At 39.2% G+C, this 18,914-nt stretch overlaps 1 protein-coding gene across 2 annotated transcripts; it reads left to right on the top strand.

Moving 5' to 3' along the window:
• Nucleotides 1-725: 725 nt before the first annotated feature.
• Nucleotides 726-18,316, top strand: LOC104946426 (transmembrane protease serine 9). Of its 2 annotated transcripts, XM_010772266.1 has the most exons (11): nucleotides 726-793; nucleotides 5,138-5,158; nucleotides 5,662-5,824; nucleotides 6,553-6,821; nucleotides 7,277-7,422; nucleotides 8,045-8,306; nucleotides 9,038-9,097; nucleotides 10,281-10,452; nucleotides 15,043-15,296; nucleotides 15,412-15,509; nucleotides 16,395-18,316. In XM_010772266.1, exons 1-11 carry the CDS (start codon nucleotides 739-741, stop codon nucleotides 16,698-16,700), a joined length of 1,806 nt encoding a protein of 601 aa, XP_010770568.1. In that variant the 5' UTR covers nucleotides 726-738; the 3' UTR covers nucleotides 16,701-18,316. The 2 variants fall into 2 exon arrangements, with proteins under 2 accessions (XP_010770568.1, XP_010770569.1); XM_010772267.1 differs by lacking the exon at nucleotides 9,038-9,097.
• Nucleotides 18,317-18,914: the final 598 nt, after the last annotated feature.

Here is an 18,914-nt window from a genome sequence, read left to right as displayed (position 1 = left end):
GCTTACTTTCGTTTTTTTATTTGTCTTTTAAATGCACTCTTTCCCTTTTTTACCCATGGGGATTTGCTTGTTCTTGCTTTTTAGTTTTGACTGTCTTTCAAATGCAAGTGCACTCTGCAAGTTCATTATTTATTGGCATTACCTTCTCCTAAAGTCTAGGGGGAAAAGGGAAGTGACAAAATATTAAATAACCCCGGTGAAAAAAGTTGTTCAACAAGTCAAAGCAAAAAGGTCTCAATGCCAAATAGGAATAACTTTCTTCAAAAGAAAGTGAGAAAAGTAAACAATACAGAAAGATACAATCACAAGCACACCGACCACACTGGTCCCAAGTCTCACACAGAGATACCACACTGGTCCCGACATCCATGCCAACCCAGACTCAGGGACAGTTTCATCCCACAGGTAATAAGGCTGTTAAACCTGAACTGTTGAAGCAAAATCGGGGACACATATTTATGTATAAAATACATCAGAAAGGGCATTTTGCATGATAGGAGACCTTTAGCATTAAGAAATAGTGCAGTTGAAACAACCTCTTAAGTCTATCAGTGCCTGACAGGTGTGGAATTTAAGCAGGTAATATCAGCACTAATGGAAATGCTCTCCCTGCAGCTCAGAGAAATGTTGATTGAGGTGTTGGGCGTGTCTTTGAACAGGTGACACTGTAGGAGGGAGGTGTAGAGGCAAATGAAGTTATTTAATGCCGCAGCAGACCTGCAGAATCGACCCACAGTCATGGCTCTCTACAGGTTGATCTGTGCCGCGGCTCTGCTCTCCCTCCTGACTCAAGGTAAGGGAACTCAGCTGCACCACACACTGACGTACCTCACTGCTGTCTGAGGGAAAGGGGGAATTACTTTAAAAAAAGAGTAGGAGTAGCTGTTGCTCCATAGAGGGAAAAGTACTAATCAAAACGTAATGTGTGTATTTTTTATGATGATTGCATCTCTAAATTATTTTGCTCTGAGTGGAAATCCTGCATTCAATTTTTGATTACATTGCCTTAACTGAAAATATTGCACTTAAAAGGATCAAAATGCAGAGCAGAGTTCATTTAATTGAACTATTATATGCATTAGTAAAATGTTTGAATATGATATAGTAGAGAAAATGTTTTCTTTATTACATTTTCTTTCATTTGCATTTAAAGAAATTATTTAGAAAAATTATTTCTGAAGGAGAAAAACAACCAACTGTATTTATTGAACATAATAAAATAAATCATTCTTGGAAGTTTGCAGTAACTTAGTTGTTGTTGTTGTTGTTGTTGTTAAGTTCAATAAAAGTATTATATCTTGCAGTAAGATGCGTTAGATTAAAGAGAGATGTCAAAACATGACAAATTTGAACCTTTGCAGCTTTTGTCTGCTGGGCAATTCCTGATAATTATAGGTGAGAGTACAATCCGTCTACAACAATATGTGTCCAGTCAATCACTGTCAGTGTCCTTTATCAAGCCTTCTTCTATTGTATACATGTCCCATTATTTTATTAGATCCTCTGAGAGTGAAGCAGCCGCACACAATGCCAGGCTTTAAGTGATTTATTAGTCATAGAAACCAACTTTTAGTTCTGCTTTAAATTTCCATTGTATTTTATTACTTAATTATATATTTAGTGTAATAGAATTGCCATGTTTAAGATGTGGTTATAATCAAACTCATATCGATTGATTTTCCTTAGTTTTAAGTTATTTTGTGGTACATAAATCCTCTTGTATTTACATTTTAAAGACTTTATTTTTCATGAAACCAGAAACATTTGGCTTATATTAAAGAGGAATTAGTGTCAATGTAATTATTTAAGGACAGGAAATTCAGTGGTTAAAAAATATTTAATACCTTAGCGTATTAAAGTACTGCTTTGAGAATCTTAATTACATAGATGTTATCATCAAAATACGCTTGAGATACCAAAAGTGAAGTTATCGTTCGAAATAATAGTTCAGAAACGCATAGAATGCGTCCTTTATTGCAAAAAAGTTGTATGAATATCTTTTTTTGTGATACATTGCCTTGCCGTTGATCATGCACTAAAAGTACAAAAGTGGGATTTATTTAGTTTAAATAACAGTCAATCTGTAAAACAGTTGCTAAAACAACTTTTGCCAGTGAACTTTACCACATTAAATATGTTAAATATATATATTTTAAAGGAACATTTTACTATTGTCCCTTTTTTAAAGAGAGGGAAATATGTACTTTTGTATTCATAAATACTTATATATTAATAATAATAATTCACAATAATAATAGAAAATGTTGAATGTAAAAAAATGAATATTCATATTAGGTACTTGTAGTTTGAGTATTTCCATCTCCTGCTACTTTACACTTCTAATCCACCACAATTTGAGGAAGTATTGTACTTCTTACTTTATTTCATATGCTCACTTAAATTACTTACTTAAGACACAACAATATTAAATAATGATTTATTATTGGTAATATTTATTTACCCAGCAGTATATTTTTCAAAGTTCCAGATGCACCTTTTTTTTTTAAAGATGAGCACAACAATGCATACATAATAATATGATTATTTAACATATAAGAAATATTCAAGTACAAGTAACAACAATGATAATAATAATAATAGATTACATTTATTATAGCGCCCTTCAAGGGATCCAAGGCCGCTTTACATGGTGTGAACGAACAAACAAACAACCAAACAAGTTGGGCAAATAATTGTTCATGGTGGAGAAATGTCGTGCTCTAAGAGAAATGTGGCCTTTCTGGTCTCTATGAATGTTTGTATGTATGTTTGACTCAACAATGGAGCCAGTAAAACCAGTTTTGTTGACACCAGACAACATGTTAAGGCCCAGATACACCGGCCAGTCACCTGAGAAGTCGCTGACGCCGACACTGACTGTTGCGTCGCCGGACTCTCCAGCGTATTTGCCGACTTCGCGCACTGGAACACACCGCAAATCCGAGCCGAGCACGTATGAACTGCGTATGCGTGAGTGGCAATAACTCTCCTTACCAGCAGGCGGCGGTAGTGTGTATTCATCATTCAAAAGAGGCAACAACCGGAAGAACCGGAAGACAGAGAAGAAGAACAGACTCCGTGATATAAACAAACAACAAATAGCGTTTTTCTTTCCATTTTCACTCTCGTCCATTGAAAACATGAACGAACAGGAGCTCCATAAACCGAAACTCTATAAATTCGCTAGCTGAACAGCCAATCAGTGTTATCCCTTTGTCCGACTTCCGGCCCGAAATCGGCAGTAAATGGGAGTCGGGCCGAACATGAGCATGGGCACGCCATATTCGGAGTGGTGTGCGCCGCACCATCGGGACTTTTCTGCCGACCTGACGCCTTTTCTTGCCGATTGGGATAACACTGATTGGCTGTTCAGCTAGCGAATCAGTGCATGAGAAGCGTAAACGGAAGTGAGGGAGGTAAACAAATGATTTAAAATGGAAGATGGAACACACACGGACGGCTATTTCACCTCATCGGTTTATAGAGCTCCTGTTCGTTCATGTTTTCAATGGACGAGAGTGAAAATGGAAAGAAAAATGCTATCTGTTGTTTGTTTATATCACGGAGTCTGTTCTTCTTCTCTGTCTTCCGGTTGTTCCGGTTGTTGCCTCTTTTGAAAGATGAATACACACTACCGCCGCCTGCTGGTAAGGAGAGTTATTGCCACACACGCATACGCAGTTCATATGTGCTCGGCTCGGATTTGCGNGTGAGTCAGGATGTGCAGAGCTTCATCTAAACGGCCCAGATACACCGGCCCGAAATCGGCAGTAAATGGGAGTCGGGCCGAACATGAGCGTGGGCACGCCCTATTCGGAGTGGTGTGCGCCGCACCGTCGGGTCTTTCTGCCGACCTGACGCCTTGAATCGGCGTCGAGAACACCACCGGAAGTCGGACAAAGGGATAACACTGATTGGCTGTTCAGCTAGCGAATCAGTGCATGAGAAGCGTTAACGGAAGTGAGGGAGGTAAACAAATGATTTAACACCAGCGTGAGTCCAAGGGCTGCTAGCTCCAGTACCTCCCGTTCGTCCTGCTCCTGTTCGTTCATGTTTTCAATGGACGAGAGTGAAAATGGAAAGAAAAACGCTATTTGTTGTTTATTTATATCACGGAGTCTGTTCTTCTTCTCTGTCTTCCGGTTGTTCCGGTTGTTGCCTCTTTTGAAAGATGAATACACACTACCGCCGCCTGCTGGTAAGGAGAGTTATTGCCACACACGCATACGCAGTTCATATGTGCTCGGCTCGGATTTGCGGTGTGTTCCAGTGCGCAAAGTCGGCAAATACGCAGGAGAGTCCGGCGAAGCAACAGTCGTTGTCGGCGTCGGCGACTTCTCAGGTGACTGGCCGGTGTATCTGGGCCTTTACACAACCTTAACTATGTGCAAATGGCAGATGAAAAAACACGCCAACACAACAACTCATAAATAACACACAAAAGAAACAGCAGTGTTTGTCGGGGCTATTATTACTTTGTAGGTATTTTTTATATTGCTGTACTAGATATTTTTCTAAACAGATGTAATGGCAGTACAGTTGGTTATATGTTTCCAGTGTGAAGCATGCCGTTGTTTCCAGTGTTCAAACAAACAAACCTGCAGGTATTCATTATATAACACCAGGATGAATACCGGGTGGGGCTCCTCTCTTTTATTTCCCACCCAATTCACTTCATTTAATGTTATTTATTAATATAATTATGTATTCATTGATATAACATAATTTCATACGTGTGTGGGTGTGTGCATATATTTGTATATATTTACTAATCAAATAAAAGTGATGCCAAAACAAGAAATGAAAGATAAATAAATGTAAAAACATAATTACCAGGTTTTTAAAGCATTATATCTTAAATTTGTGAACGATTTTTATAAAAGTTGGCTTAAGGGAAATGTAGGATACAGTGCCTGTGTGTGTATGGTAATAAATGACATGGATATACAATTTAATAATAATCAAATTAATATTATTAAATTATCCCAGAACAGAAGAGAAAAATTAAAGAAAAGTAGACCGTTCTTTAGTGAGTTAGGCAAATTTGAAATAAAGAATTAAGTAAATATCATTATAGAAACATAAGTATGTTCATTCATAACTGTTTCATCAATATGTTTGTTTTTCTATTTTTCAGAGTCTCATTCACAACTAAATGGTAAGTCGAAGTTTTATGGACTTTTTTATTTACTTCCGTTAACACTTTGTGTTATTTTTAACAATTTGCTTGATATATCTTTGCTATTATTTTTGTTCATTCATGTTACAATTCATTCTCTTATAAAACACAACAACTTAAAAAAATGAGACCCCCTGCTAAAGACCAGTGTGTGCTGAACTCAATTACACTCAGCGCCACACATGAGAATGAAATGAGAATCCCACCAGGGGCCAGTCTCCAGACACATGCAGTTTATTAAAATACTATTATCTATTCCAAAAAAAACAAAATCCACAAAAACTCTAAAAAGTTGCTTAGTCATCATATCATTTACATGTCGTCACTAACAGCCTATAGACTTCTGGCAATCAGATGCACATACAAACCTCAAAATTACAAATGTAACTTTGCAGTCAATCAGAATCAATCAATATGACAACTCGATATAAAACCCGGGAGAGCAGAGGGGCTCACTGTGTTGTGTTGTGTGTCTCTGTCAGAGTGCGGTAAGCCTGCGCTCAACACCAGGATCGTTGGAGGACAGGCGGCGCCTGAGGGCAGCTGGCCCTGGCAGGCCAGCCTGACTCGATCAGGCAATCACTTCTGTGGAGGGTCCCTCATTAACAGTGAATGGGTGCTGACTGCGGCTCACTGCTTCCCAAGGTGTGTCCTATATCCTATAATGAAATGTATTTATGTGACTTAATTCACGAGGAAATATTATTCTAATTTTTAGGTTCATATTTGTATTTTGTTCCTCCACTGTGACATGTCTCCATGCTTTAATGTTCAGAAAGCTCTTAATTGTTCTCATACTGCCTGTGCTGCAACACCTCTTTTCACCCTCTGTCTGAAACCAGAGCCCAGTCTGCTCTGATTGGTTAGCTGGCTGGCTCTGATGTAATTGGTCAACCGCTTAGAGATTTTCCGCCCCTTAGCCTATCATGTACAATTTGTTGGAGCGGGGGGTAGTACTGTGAACCCAACCCCAAGCACTACTTTTTCTGCACAGCTCTTCCAGTTTTAATTTAGATATACTGCTTTTTTTTATAGTAATTGGTCATATTGTTATACTTTCTGTAATTATGGTACATTTAGTCTTATATCTGGTTTGTGTTATAATTGGTTACATTTATTTTACTTTATAATAGTTTATAAGTACATTTTTTTTAAAGTCTTATTTTACAATTTATTTTAAGCATCGGTAAACCCCAAAGCAAATGCCCTTTACAGTATGTGAAAAATTACTTTACCTGATTCTGATCATTTGAATTTTCATGAATCAATCAATTTATAATTGTTTTAATTTATGTCACTTCACTACGTGAGTTATCATCTGTTTACTATGATATAAGTTTACTAATATTTGTTTTTCTTTTTTAACTCTCCAGTACCGGCACAGACAAACTGATTGTGTATCTGGGTCGCCTAAATCTAGAAGTCGCCAACTCTAACGAGGTGTCGAGGACGGTTACACAGATCATCAATCACCCTGCCTTCAACTCCATTAAGAGCGACAATGACATCTGCCTCCTGAAGCTCTCCTCTCCGGTCAACTTCACCAACTACATCGCTCCCGTGTGCCTGGCAGCCTCGGAGAGCACCTTCTTCAGCGGCACCGACTCCTGGGTCACCGGCTGGGGGGCCATCGCATCTCAAAGTGGGTTCAGAAGGCAACATTTATTTTATTATTGCAAGGTCACAACTCTGCTGTTTAAATGCAACAGACATTTAGATTTCCATTGAGCACTTAACTGAGCACTCATAAGGGTGTCCCAACAAAAAATACATTTCAAAACACACTGAAAAATTGCACAAATTACAAAAACGTTTCACAAATGTCAAAATCAAATCAGAAAACTCAAACATATTTCACAAAAACATAAAACAAAAAAAAACTCAAAATATATTTTACGAACCACACATTTAACAAACATTACATTTTGTCAAATGTCATTATGTTATGTATAAGGTTGTTTTAACATTATTAGAAACAAAAAAAAAGTTTGATGATACGTTCAAGCACTGTAATACTTCATAATTGCAGTAGTTGTAATTTTAAAATGCAGTAAAAATGCTGTGCTCTTAAAGAAGTGTGTATTTGTGTCTCTTCAGCTCCTCTTCCATCCCCAAAAAGCCTCATGGAGGTGGAGGTGCCCATCGTGGGGAACAGGCAGTGCAAATGTGACTATCGAGTGAATACAATCACAGACAACATGATCTGCGCCGGGCTCCGGGCCGGAGGGAAGGACTCCTGTCAGGTGAGCATCTTTGACCCAACCTTCTCCAATCCTTTCTGTTATACAGTATCTATCTTAAAATGGTGCATGTGTACCCTAATAGACTGGTGTCTGGATGACGTATTTTTGTGGTCTGACCCTGAACTCAGCATCTTACTGTTTCCCTCCACAAAACACATTCATGATACTTGTTTTGGTTCAAGCTCTACATATTCACACCACTTTATGGTTTTTGAAGCATTAATGCAATCAAACAGCTAACATTAGCTGTGAAGGAACAACAGCACAGTCACATGACTTCACCTTTCCTCCGCTAAGCTAAGGGTGGTTAATGTTCGATGACGTTTAGTAGTGTCCTTTAATTTCTTCAACTGTGCTCAGAAATTCACAAATGGGGTATTTTAATGACGTATTTTTATGTAGAACAATAACAAAACGGAACAGTTTTAATGCAGGATCAATACCTTTTAAGTAGGTACTTTAACTAGGCTAGATTTAGCTGATTGCATACTCAAAGAAACGTTACTTGTAGTGGACTTTTTTCAGAGTCTGGAATTAATATTTTTACTGCATTCAAGAACCTGAAGACTTTCATATTTGACGTTCCGCAAAGACCCTTTTCTAAATGTGTCTCTCATTAAAGGGGGACTCAGGCGGTCCGCTTGTGAGTAAGCAGGGCGGCCGCTGGATCCAGGGCGGAGTTGTGAGTTTTGGGGAAGGTTGCGCCTTACCTAATTTCCCAGGAGTCTACTCCAAAGTTTCCCGGTATCAGGCCTGGATCAACAGCCTAATCACCAGCAACCAGCCGGGCTTCGTGACCTTCATATCCACAGGGACTGACAGCGACCTCAGCGTGTCCTGTCCCGGCCTGCCCCCCCTTCCAACCTCCACCCCTATACCCCCACGTGAGTACCTGTCACCTGTCAGTCATTTGCAACAGAAATGTAGAAAAGCCGGATTTAATATGGTTGTTTCATTTTGTTGAAAGATTAGCGTCAATGGTTTTTACAGAGGAGATTTTGGAAATGTCTTTTTCACTCCATTAATTTGAAAAAAACATACTTTACATCAGACTTTCAGAATTTAAATAGGAATACAACTGTACATTTGATTGTATGCAATTGCTACTCGATCTCTTGAATGAGATAATACGCATTTTTAGAAAATGGCTTTTAGAGATATATATTGTAAAACTCTTACATGTTGTACACACTACAGGTGAAAGGGTAAACATTTTACTGATAGATTTCACCACAAAACTTTCCTAATAGATAACTTGCATTAAGGCAAATATGTGTTGTATTACAAGTTTTCTGAAATATTAGTGATACATTTTCAAATGATGTATTATTTACTGCTCGCTTTTGAAATGTACACAAATAGAGAAAAACTAAATGTGTATTTGGAATGTTTGCTCTTTTTATAAATTCAGTTTAAGCTTGTTCCACTTTACATTGTAGCTGTATAATTCATACTTTGAAAATTGAAGAATTATGTGTATCATCCACTCCCCCACGAAATTTCACCCTGAAATGTTTGCTGTATTTGGAAACTTTCAAATATTAAGTTCTGTGTAATACTGTGTCTTCAGCACCTGAGTTTAATATCTTTAAATGTGTACGTTGTGATTGTACAGCAAAGGCCACTTCAAAGCTGCCAAACTCTGGAAAAACCACACCTCAACCTCCACCCACTGGTAGGAGCTTTAGGACTTTATATTCCAACACCATAGTTTACATCTAAAACAAGATTATAGCAGTTTTCCTCAAGTACTGTACTTATGTACATTGAGTATTAGGTATTAACATATATATGTATAATACTTATCTTCTCAGAAGTACTCAAAGTATCCAAACTTTGTTGACATTGACAAATAACAACATAAAACACTCTTATGTAATTGTAAGTGATAAAACTTGCAAATCATGTATTACTTATGTAATGCTTGTTTTTGGTGAATTTAGGAGAAATGTACCCACATAGAGAATTTTTTAAAAACTATTAGCAACTAATTGTGCATTTTGGAATTTTCTCTTGTGTTACACGTTCAGTATAACGTTGTACCACTTTACATTGAAGCTGTATGTTGTTTACACATGCTAAAATAGGAATTGATTATAGCAGTTTTACTCAAGTACTGTACATAAGTACAATTTAAGGTATTTGTACTTTGAGTATTAACATTGTTTTTGTTAATAGTTAAATAACTAACATGAGTAATTGTGTTGTAGGACACTAAAGTCAAATATAAAAACATTGCTTAAAAATTTGTAAGTTATAGTAAAAATGTGCAATGCATAATGAAATAAAATAAAGATATTTATATCTTTACATATGTAATTCAAGTTAAATGTCCAATAAATGTTCAAATACAATAATATAGAATACGAATATTTATATTGACATTAGTTAAAGTAAGATTGTGCTGCAAAAACATACAATTAAATAAAGATACTTAAATAAACATAAGTAGTTGAATTAAAATGTCCAATAAAAGATCAAATAAAATGTAAAAGGGTTTGGCTGCTGATGGTTAAGTGAGTCTCTTGGTGAGGGAGGAGTTAAGAGTCTGATGGCCACAGGGAGAAATGACTTCCTTTTTGATGGCCACAGGCAGGAATGACTTCATGTGGTGCTCTGTGGAGCATCTTGGTGTAAAGAGTTGTTCTCTGAAGCTGCTCTTGTGGATTTATTTTTCAAAAGTTATTAATAAAACTAGGTTTGGTTCAGGTTCATTGCTTTGCTGTTTTTTATGTTATCTACTGACTAACCCTTTTCCTTTTGTCTTTGTTTTTAGCTGTATGTCTATAGCTGTGTTAAGTGCTTTGAGAGCAACAAGAAACTAACGTTCAAAAATCTGATTGTGATTGTTTCTCCAGCTGTGTTCTGTGGCAAAGCCCCGATGAATTCACGTATTGCTGGAGGAAGCTCGGTTGCGACGGCCGGCGAGTGGCCCTGGATGGTGAGTCTGCAGAAGAACGGGAGTCATGTGTGTGGCGGGACTCTGGTGGCCGAGGACGCCGTCTTGAGCAACGCCGAATGCTTCACAAGGTGAGACACCTGGAGTAATGGTTCCGACAAATGACGACCAAAGTATGTCCAACTTTAGTCGTAAGATGGTCTTCTCAAAGGCTGCATTGTCACTGCTTTGTAACTACAGTGTGCTAAAACCACAGACGTAAGTCTAGCCTATACAACAACGCACTGTGTCAATGGTTTTTATATTGGACTTTATGGAAAACGCCTATTTTAAACCAATCAGAGGTTTGGAAGTTTTGAGTTCTCTTCAGTCAGATGTCTATAGAGAACTAGATACAACGTCGGAGGCGGGGCCCCGTTCGTTCCTATGAAAGTGGCACATGAAGCCCGAAATGGAAAGACTACAGATTCAAAAAGTACCCGACCTGGGCCCATAGAGCATGAGCACTTGAGTTTTCCTTTAGCCCCGACTCCAATCTCCCACTCTTGGTTCCGTCATGGAGAGGGAAAAAACCCTGGATTCTGCATTTCTACAGCTTTTAGACTCTAATGATTTAAATATTGGATAGGAAAGTTTTCGGACTAGGTAGTTTTTTTTAAGCTAAAAAAGAATTATCCGCTGATTTACAGACGTTTATTTCACAATGTAATTCAATTGGGGAAAAGCATGTTAGGGCCAAAATGACGTAATTGACTGGAAAGTATGTGTAGTACCGCCGTTTGGCCACTTCGAAAATGTGCTTAAACAGCCGGCGCTCTTCCTGGAGGCTTGCTCAGTCCTTGGAATTCGGTGCTCTCTGGGGCGGCACAGCCATCTTTGTAGGAAAGCTTTTATAGCAAAGGCAGCCGCTGTCATTTTCTATGCTGAATGACTGAATGATAACTAGATGTTGACTTATGCTGCACAATTAATCTACGGCTATATTTATATATATTTTGCGACAATTTAGGTCTTAAATGAAATGTTCTGTTTCAGGTTTACTGTAGTTCAGCAATTATTTTAGAAACTCGCATTAAACAGTCAGCAGTTGGCTTCTACCGTATTGTTGTTACAATCAACAACAATGCCAAGTTAAAATAGTTCCAGTTGAACCAGTAAACCAGTTACTTTACTGGCTGCACAGGTTAGTATACATATTGTGGTCGCAGGTATCCTCAAAAGATGGCCAAACTGCTGTTGATGTTGTCTCTTTCCTATTCCTTATGGAGTGTTGCAGGGATACCGTATTTCTGTAGGGGAACCTTGAAGTGAGCATATTCCCGGTTCCCTCTGCAAAAATCCAATGGAAATTAGATTTTTGGGTTATTTCAGAAAGTATGCCATGTGGCAAACAAACGATTATGATAGTTGCATGTTTTGCTCAACAGAATAATCCCTTTTGTTAACACCACTTTTATAATTCTTCAAAAGTAAAAAGCTAACGTTAGGCTGTACGCAGGAAACATACGACTGTCACATTACATTACATTACATTGCATTTAGCTGACGCTTTTATCCAAAGCGACTTACAATAAGTGCGTCCGACCAACAAAATACAAACTTGAAGAAAACAGAATCATATAATTACATCAGGTTTCATAGAACTAAAACATTTCAAGTGCTACTCAACTGGCTTTAGATAAGCCAGTCCTTTATTAGTATATAAGTGCTTTGTTAATAGTTCTATCGCTCGAAGTGGAGTCGAAAGAGATGAGTTTTCAGTCTGCGCCGGAAGATGTGTAAGCTTTCTGCTGTCCTGATGTCAATGGGGAGCTCATTCCACCATTTTGGAGCCAGGATAGCAAACCCACGTGTTTTTGCTGATGGGAACTTGGGTCCCCCTCGCAGTGCGGGTGCAGCGAGCTGTTTGGCTGATGCAGAGCGGAGTGCACGTGCTGGGGTGTACGGTTTAACCATGTCCTGGATGTAGGAAGGGCCAGATCCATTCGCAGCATGGTACGCAAGTACCATTGTCTTGAAGTGGATTCTAGCAGTTACCGGAAGCCAGTGAAGGCAGCGGAGGAGCGGCGTGGTGTGGGAGAATTTAGGAAGGTTGAAGACCAAACGAGCCGCTGCATTCTGGATGAGCTGCAGAGGTCGGATGGCACATGCAGGTAGACCAGCCAGGTGGGAGTTGCAGTAGTCTAGGCTTGAGATGACGAGAGCCTGGACCAGAACCTGCGCTGATTTCTGGGTCAGCTGGGGACGTATCCTTCTGATGTTGTAAAGCGTGTATCTGCAGCAGCGGGTTGTAGCAGCAATGTTTGCAGTGAAGGACAGTTTGTTATCTAGGATCACACCCAGATTCCTTGCAGTCTGAGTCGGGGAAACCACAGAGGTGCCGAAATTGGTTTCGCCCCTCACGTACCACGATCCCACTATGCGCAAATTGGTACAGGAACTAATCCTTCCCGTCTAGTAAGCGTCGTTACCATGCGTGTCGAATGGTAACAGAACCTCACCTAAAGATCGTCAATGCCTTTCGGTCACTTCCCTCGCGCTCTCGCGCACCACACCCTCTTAAATCCTCCAACTTCCCTGTTTGCTCCCGGCAAGACGTAAGTACTCTCGACGTCTCCAGCTAGCGCGGTGTACGGGTCCCAGCATGAGACCACCCCTCAACGTCAATCAGATCCGGACTCTTACGTGCTTCGGACCTGGTATGGACGCAGCGAAAGACGCCAGTCCGCGACCCCTGCATAGGAGAGACTACAACATTTCGGCACATAGACGGGGCGTCGCCCAACAATCGTCGCTACAAACGTCACTTCGCGTCAAACAATAGATCCAGATGTGGGGTCTAAGGAACGTCAGACTACATTAGGCACTGAGTGTTCGGACATACGTCGTCACCATTTACCATTGTTTATTAAATGAGTTGTCGACATGAACCCCATTGTTTATACTGCAAGAACATGATATATTATACTCTATGAACATTTACTCAAAAGGTAAAATACTTTGAGTCTTTTACGTCGGCATGTACAATGTGTAAGTATGTGTCCATGTCGAATAGTACTACGTTTTTGCAGTATCAATATCTCTTTTGTGACCCTTTGTAAAAATGTGTTGTTACTCGACGAAGAAGGTAATTCTTTTTACAACGAGTATGATAATGTAGGAGACTGTCTTCCAATTCAAAATTTCCTGAAATGGACGTCAACGGCAGACTACATTTATTTAATGCTCATTAATAGAGACGAGGAAAAGGAACGACTATGAAACTCGTGCGAAGGTAGTTTGTTGAGAGGACAATAAAGGTAAGGTCATGGAAAATTTAGACCTAGGCTTGCAGTGAGTCAGACGTCAAGTTTCGTCCAGGGAGTTGGCTTTCGACGGAGACGACAGTACTCCTTGACATTATGACGATATCGTCGTAGGAAAGAGAGAAATAGTACGCGAAACTTCAACAGACACGTAAGCTGTGCCACTTACTAGTCACAGAGGATAGCGTAGAGGGTTACTTAACTCAAAGTGCAAGACGTGGAAAGGGAGGAGGTGAGTATGGAGTTCTCTGGACGAGTCCATAGCCTCACACAGGCACAGACTGGGACATTACAGATGACCTAGGGGTCGAGACAAGAATCTTGAGGAGCGAGGCAACCTTTGTTTGGCGAGCTATCAGTAATCGGTGCGTACGAGTATGGTGACATGCGACTGCTGTGCGTTATTAAGACAGGAAGGGGCGATCATTGGTCAGCAGCATCGACCCTGTAGAGAGTCATTTACAGACGAAGTGGTGAGTTCGAGTTGGAACTGGTTGACTTTGACGAAAAGGAAGGCCTTTTCTAACAGGTGAAGACTCGGATNGGTTTCTTTAGGAGAGGGTTTACTCTTGCCTCCTTGAGACTGTTTGGAAAGTGACCAGAAGTTAGAGAAGTGTTGATGAAATGGGTGAGAAACGGTAGAATATCAGGAGCGATAGTCTGAAGGAGGTTTGAGGGGATAGGGCAGAGGTAATGAGGGTAAGAACCTCACTTGGAGAGAGAGGGGAAACATAGGTTAGTGTGTGGGTGAAGGGAGGGTCTGGTGACCCAGTGGTGAGTAAAGATGAGTCAGAAAAAGAAGAGCGAATATCATCAACCTTTTTTTCAAAGTGGTTAACAAAGTCGCTTGACAGAAGGGAGGAGGGGGAAGGGGCTTTGGGGGGGTCCAAGAGGGTGGAGAAGATGGAAAATCGTTTTTTGGGATTGGAATAGGAAGATTGGATCTTATCTTGAAAGAAAGTGCTTTTTGCCTGAGAGATGGAAGCAGAGAAAGAGGAGAGGAAAGCCTGATAGGTTAGGAGGTCGTCATGGTGTTTGGATTTCCACCATTTCCGCTCTGCTGCCCGAAGGATGGTTCTTTTAGCACGCAGTGCGTCATTTAGCCAGGGAGCAGGAGGGGACTGACGAGCCAAACATGGCAACGCTAAGCTAAACTACGGTTATCGCTAGGATAAAGATGGCTAATGTTCAGGGGGGTTACATTAAGTATTCACATTTAGACAATAGTGAGCTACCCGCTTTTAAGACAAGCTTTAGAAATTCACAAAGAACATATTTACCGATGTATTTTATGTCATTAAACAAACAAATCTCTGAAGCTTATTTTAAGCATTTAACCAAAATGTTTTAAATAATTTCAGGGTTTTAGGACTCATTCTGCAGGTCAATATTGAGTTCATGTTTTATCTCCCACAGTTCCCCCTCAGCGTCTGATTGGACCGTTGTGTTGGGTCGGCTGAAACAGAACGGTTCCAACCCCTTTGAGGTGGAAAGGAACGTGTCAAACATCACTCTGAGCACGATGACGGGGTCTAATGTAGCCGTGCTGCACCTGCACACCAAGCCCACCCTGTCCGACTACATCCAGCCCATCTGCATGGACAATGGACGGACCTTTTCCGTGGGAACGTCCTGCTGGGTTGCTGGTTGGAGCTCTGCGAAAGGAGGAGGTGAGATTAAACATTTGCACACTAATATAGGCACTTACAAAGTGCCTCAAGTCCAGGTTTTTAGCAATTTAGATGTTTAATTTCCCGTCTTTTTTTTTGTTCTTCCACTCTTCAGAAAAACAAGTCCTGCAGGATTTTAAGACCTCTGTGGAAAATTGTGGGAACGCGTCGTCGAGTGACATTTTATGTACCAGCACTTTTACACTGGATCCAGTAAGTTATTTATTTTTTCTTTCTTTATGTAGTTAGCCTATATTTCTGTGTTGCTCAATATTTTAATTTAGGAGATTATTTCACTTTCATATGCTTTTTCAGTTTTATAAATGTGTTTTAGGGTCTTTTAACATTGGACACTTAAAAAATTACATTGGAAACACAAGTTGAACATTTTTAAAATAGGCTCCATAACAAAGCTGTCTACAAGCACTACACTATTTCTACAAGCCGTAAGAAGGTATTGTTTGTGCAGCACATCAGAACGGGGATTCATACAAAACTACTGCTTATATTCAAGTATGCAGACTATCAAAACTATACTCGCATGTCGGCTTAGGTGGTATTTTCCTTTATTCTATAAGCACACATCAAGGAGTATGTGAATATTCATATATCGTCTTTTGATTAATATCTACATAATTAAATACATAAAGATTTTTATTTTATTTTATGTGATTTACTTTTTGTACCCTACAGTGTCGTATAGTTAGTTTTTTTAATAGTTAGTTAGTCATTTTATATATCACGACTGCCATAGCACAGTTGCACATTTGCAGAAATAAATAGTTAAATAAATAAAAAGAGTTAATGGATGACATACAAATGTTTTTTATTGTGTAGTACAAAAATGCAAACATGTATTTTATTTCCTTTGATGCATAGCTTCTAAAGCGATGATTGAGAGTGGTATCTTTTTATAAAAGTGTATGTAGTCACGTAGGCTGTTGATTGGCTTTGATTTTAATTAAGAGGTAGTAATGAAGTAGTTAGGGTTAGGTTTCTTTTTAATTATATATAAGATTATCAGCAAGACAATCAGCAGCTTACAGAGGTAATATTGTTTCACCATCCCTCCTAAATGTTGTGTGTCTGTGTGTTCAGACTGACTCTGGCGGTCCGATGATGTGTAAGCAGGACGGCTCCTGGTTCCAGGCGGTGGTGCTCTCAGCTGAAAGCACTGCCAATAAGACCAGAACAAAAGCAGCAGCAGTGAAGGAAAATACAAAACTCAGCCGCTTCAAGAGCTTCCTGGCTTCAAATGTGGGCTTCTTATCTTCAGGCACCTCCAGCAACGCCACCGCTGCCCCCACGCTGCCCACCAACAGCGGGGGGAGCCCTGCTCTCTGCCCCCTCTTCTTCCTCCTCCATCTCCTCATCTTCTCCACCTGTCTCCGACTCTTTTTGTAGAAAAGCTCAAACTTTGTAAATTGTGATTTACATGATGTGGCGATCACAAATGAATGTAATCTTTAATTAATTAATTACTTAATTTAAGAGAAGATTTAGCTCAAAGCTGCATCTATGACTTAATTTTGTGAGCACTTGGCGTAGAGAGGTAGTTAAATCAGACATCCGGGGGGAAATAACAACTTAAGGAGCTGCAATAAGCACAGCAATGCAAAAATAAATCCTATCAGAGAGGCTAATTTCTGTTTAAACAATCCTTATTCAACTGCAGGGTACATGTTGCAGAAACCTCCTATTTTAAGGAAGGAAAGGAAGAGTTAAACACTGTGTCCACACAGCGTCTCTTTCTGAGCGCCTTTTTTCATTTATGTCTGCTCTAGAAACCAACACTACTTTTCTCGTAAGTAAAGAAACGCACTGTAAATATAGAGAAATAATACCACACCTTTATGAAAAAATATATAATGAAGATGTAAAAACTCAGGGCACTATAAGGTACAGGATTGGTGGATTATTTTTTTCTTTTTCTTAGAGTTCCCAACCCTGAGGGTTTTACATAAAGCAACATTTTAAATATTTGTAAAGAAATGTGTGCATGTACAGAGATACATTTCTAAAAGAAAGTTAAAAATAAACTTTTAAATGTGAATTACTTTGAAGGAGATTAATCTGAAGCCAGCTTCACTGCTCTATCACAAAATAAAACATGTTTACATTCATTTTGTGATCCTGTACGCTAACTGCTCCAGTCTAAAAATGAAGAATTGTTTGAGCTGCACTGAAAAACAGTCTAGTACGGTTTATGAAGCTATGGACCATACGGCTATATGCACGTTTTTTTATAATTATTTTTTTAATCACTACAATAATGAAATGTGTGAAATCTTTGTAATATATAATCTTCTACGTACTGAGTAATATTTTGTGAGAACTTTATAATTGTTTATCCTCAAAGTTACATTTATTATGGATCCAGATATAACACACATGGCCTTCTTTTACATCTTTTACAAAGACGTCAACTCCAACTGACGTAGAAGCAGATGGTGTATATTGATACAATTGGACGGATTATTGAACAAATGTAAGATTTAAGGAACACTGAGAGCCCTTGTCTACCTCATAATATCATGGAGCTAACATGTCAACATCTATAAAAAACATTTGCTCTTAAAATACTTCAGCTGCACTTTTCATGGATCATAAGTCTGCCAAGTCTTGCCGTGGATTACACATGCTCTTTAACTGTGAAATAATTGTAAACATTTTTTTGATTTGATGCGATAATGACCTTTTTGAAATATTTCTGTGTTTTCTTTACAAACATCCTGAAGCATATTAATAATTCTCTTTATTGTTTTGGTTCATATCGAGATGATTAAATACATAATGAAAATGTGTTGTGAGTTCATCTCTCTGGTGCGCTACATTTTCACTTAATTATAAAAATAAAAAGATTCTGAGCCCACCCGAGAAAACCACCATTTACAGGTTGGGGTCAGTAAAAAATGTGGATAGATAAATTGTTGCCTATAATAGATCAATAAATAAATAAGGGTTTGATGAAAGAGCATGGTTAAAGGGGCCCTGTTAGGCTCCAATAGATGAGAGTAACACCTACGTCACTTCCGGGCGAAAAGTACGGCCCCGCCCACTTTTGGGGGAAAACAACGCTGTCATTTGAATGGCGGTCAATAGAAATTCTGATTTTTGTCTTTCAATCCGATCAGAAATGGAAAACCGTGGATTTTTGGATCTTCAAAGAGCCCGATTACGATGGCCAGTTAGGCAAACAATTACATGAAATCATTTGAAATCGACAATTGGGCTCGATATATGGTTAAATTAAAATCAGTAGGCGAGGCTGTAATTTTCGCCGGCTGACTCTCTCATGACTGAGGCGGAAAATAATAGTTTTATCATGCCAAAAAGCTGCTGTGTCGTTTATTGCACCACAAACATTAAAACAAATCCAGAGTTACGTGTTTCTGTACTTCCTCTAAGAAGAAAGGACAGTAAAAGAAGAGCTCTGTGGCTTCAGGCTTGATCACCATTCAAATGACAGCGTTGGTTTCCCCCAAAAGTGGGCGGGGCCGTAAAGTGACGTAGATGTTACGCTCATCTATGGACATCGATCGCCTACTGCTATATTTAACCATATATCGAGCCCGATCGTCGATTTCCAATGATTTAATGTAATTGTTTGCCTGTCTG

Source organism: Notothenia coriiceps, unplaced genomic scaffold, assembly GCF_000735185.1.
Source record: "Notothenia coriiceps isolate Sejong01 unplaced genomic scaffold, NC01 NC01_scaffold00011012, whole genome shotgun sequence".
NCBI classification, from domain to species: Eukaryota; Metazoa; Chordata; class Actinopteri; order Perciformes; family Nototheniidae; genus Notothenia; species Notothenia coriiceps.
This window is presented reverse-complemented; position numbering and strand designations above follow the sequence as displayed.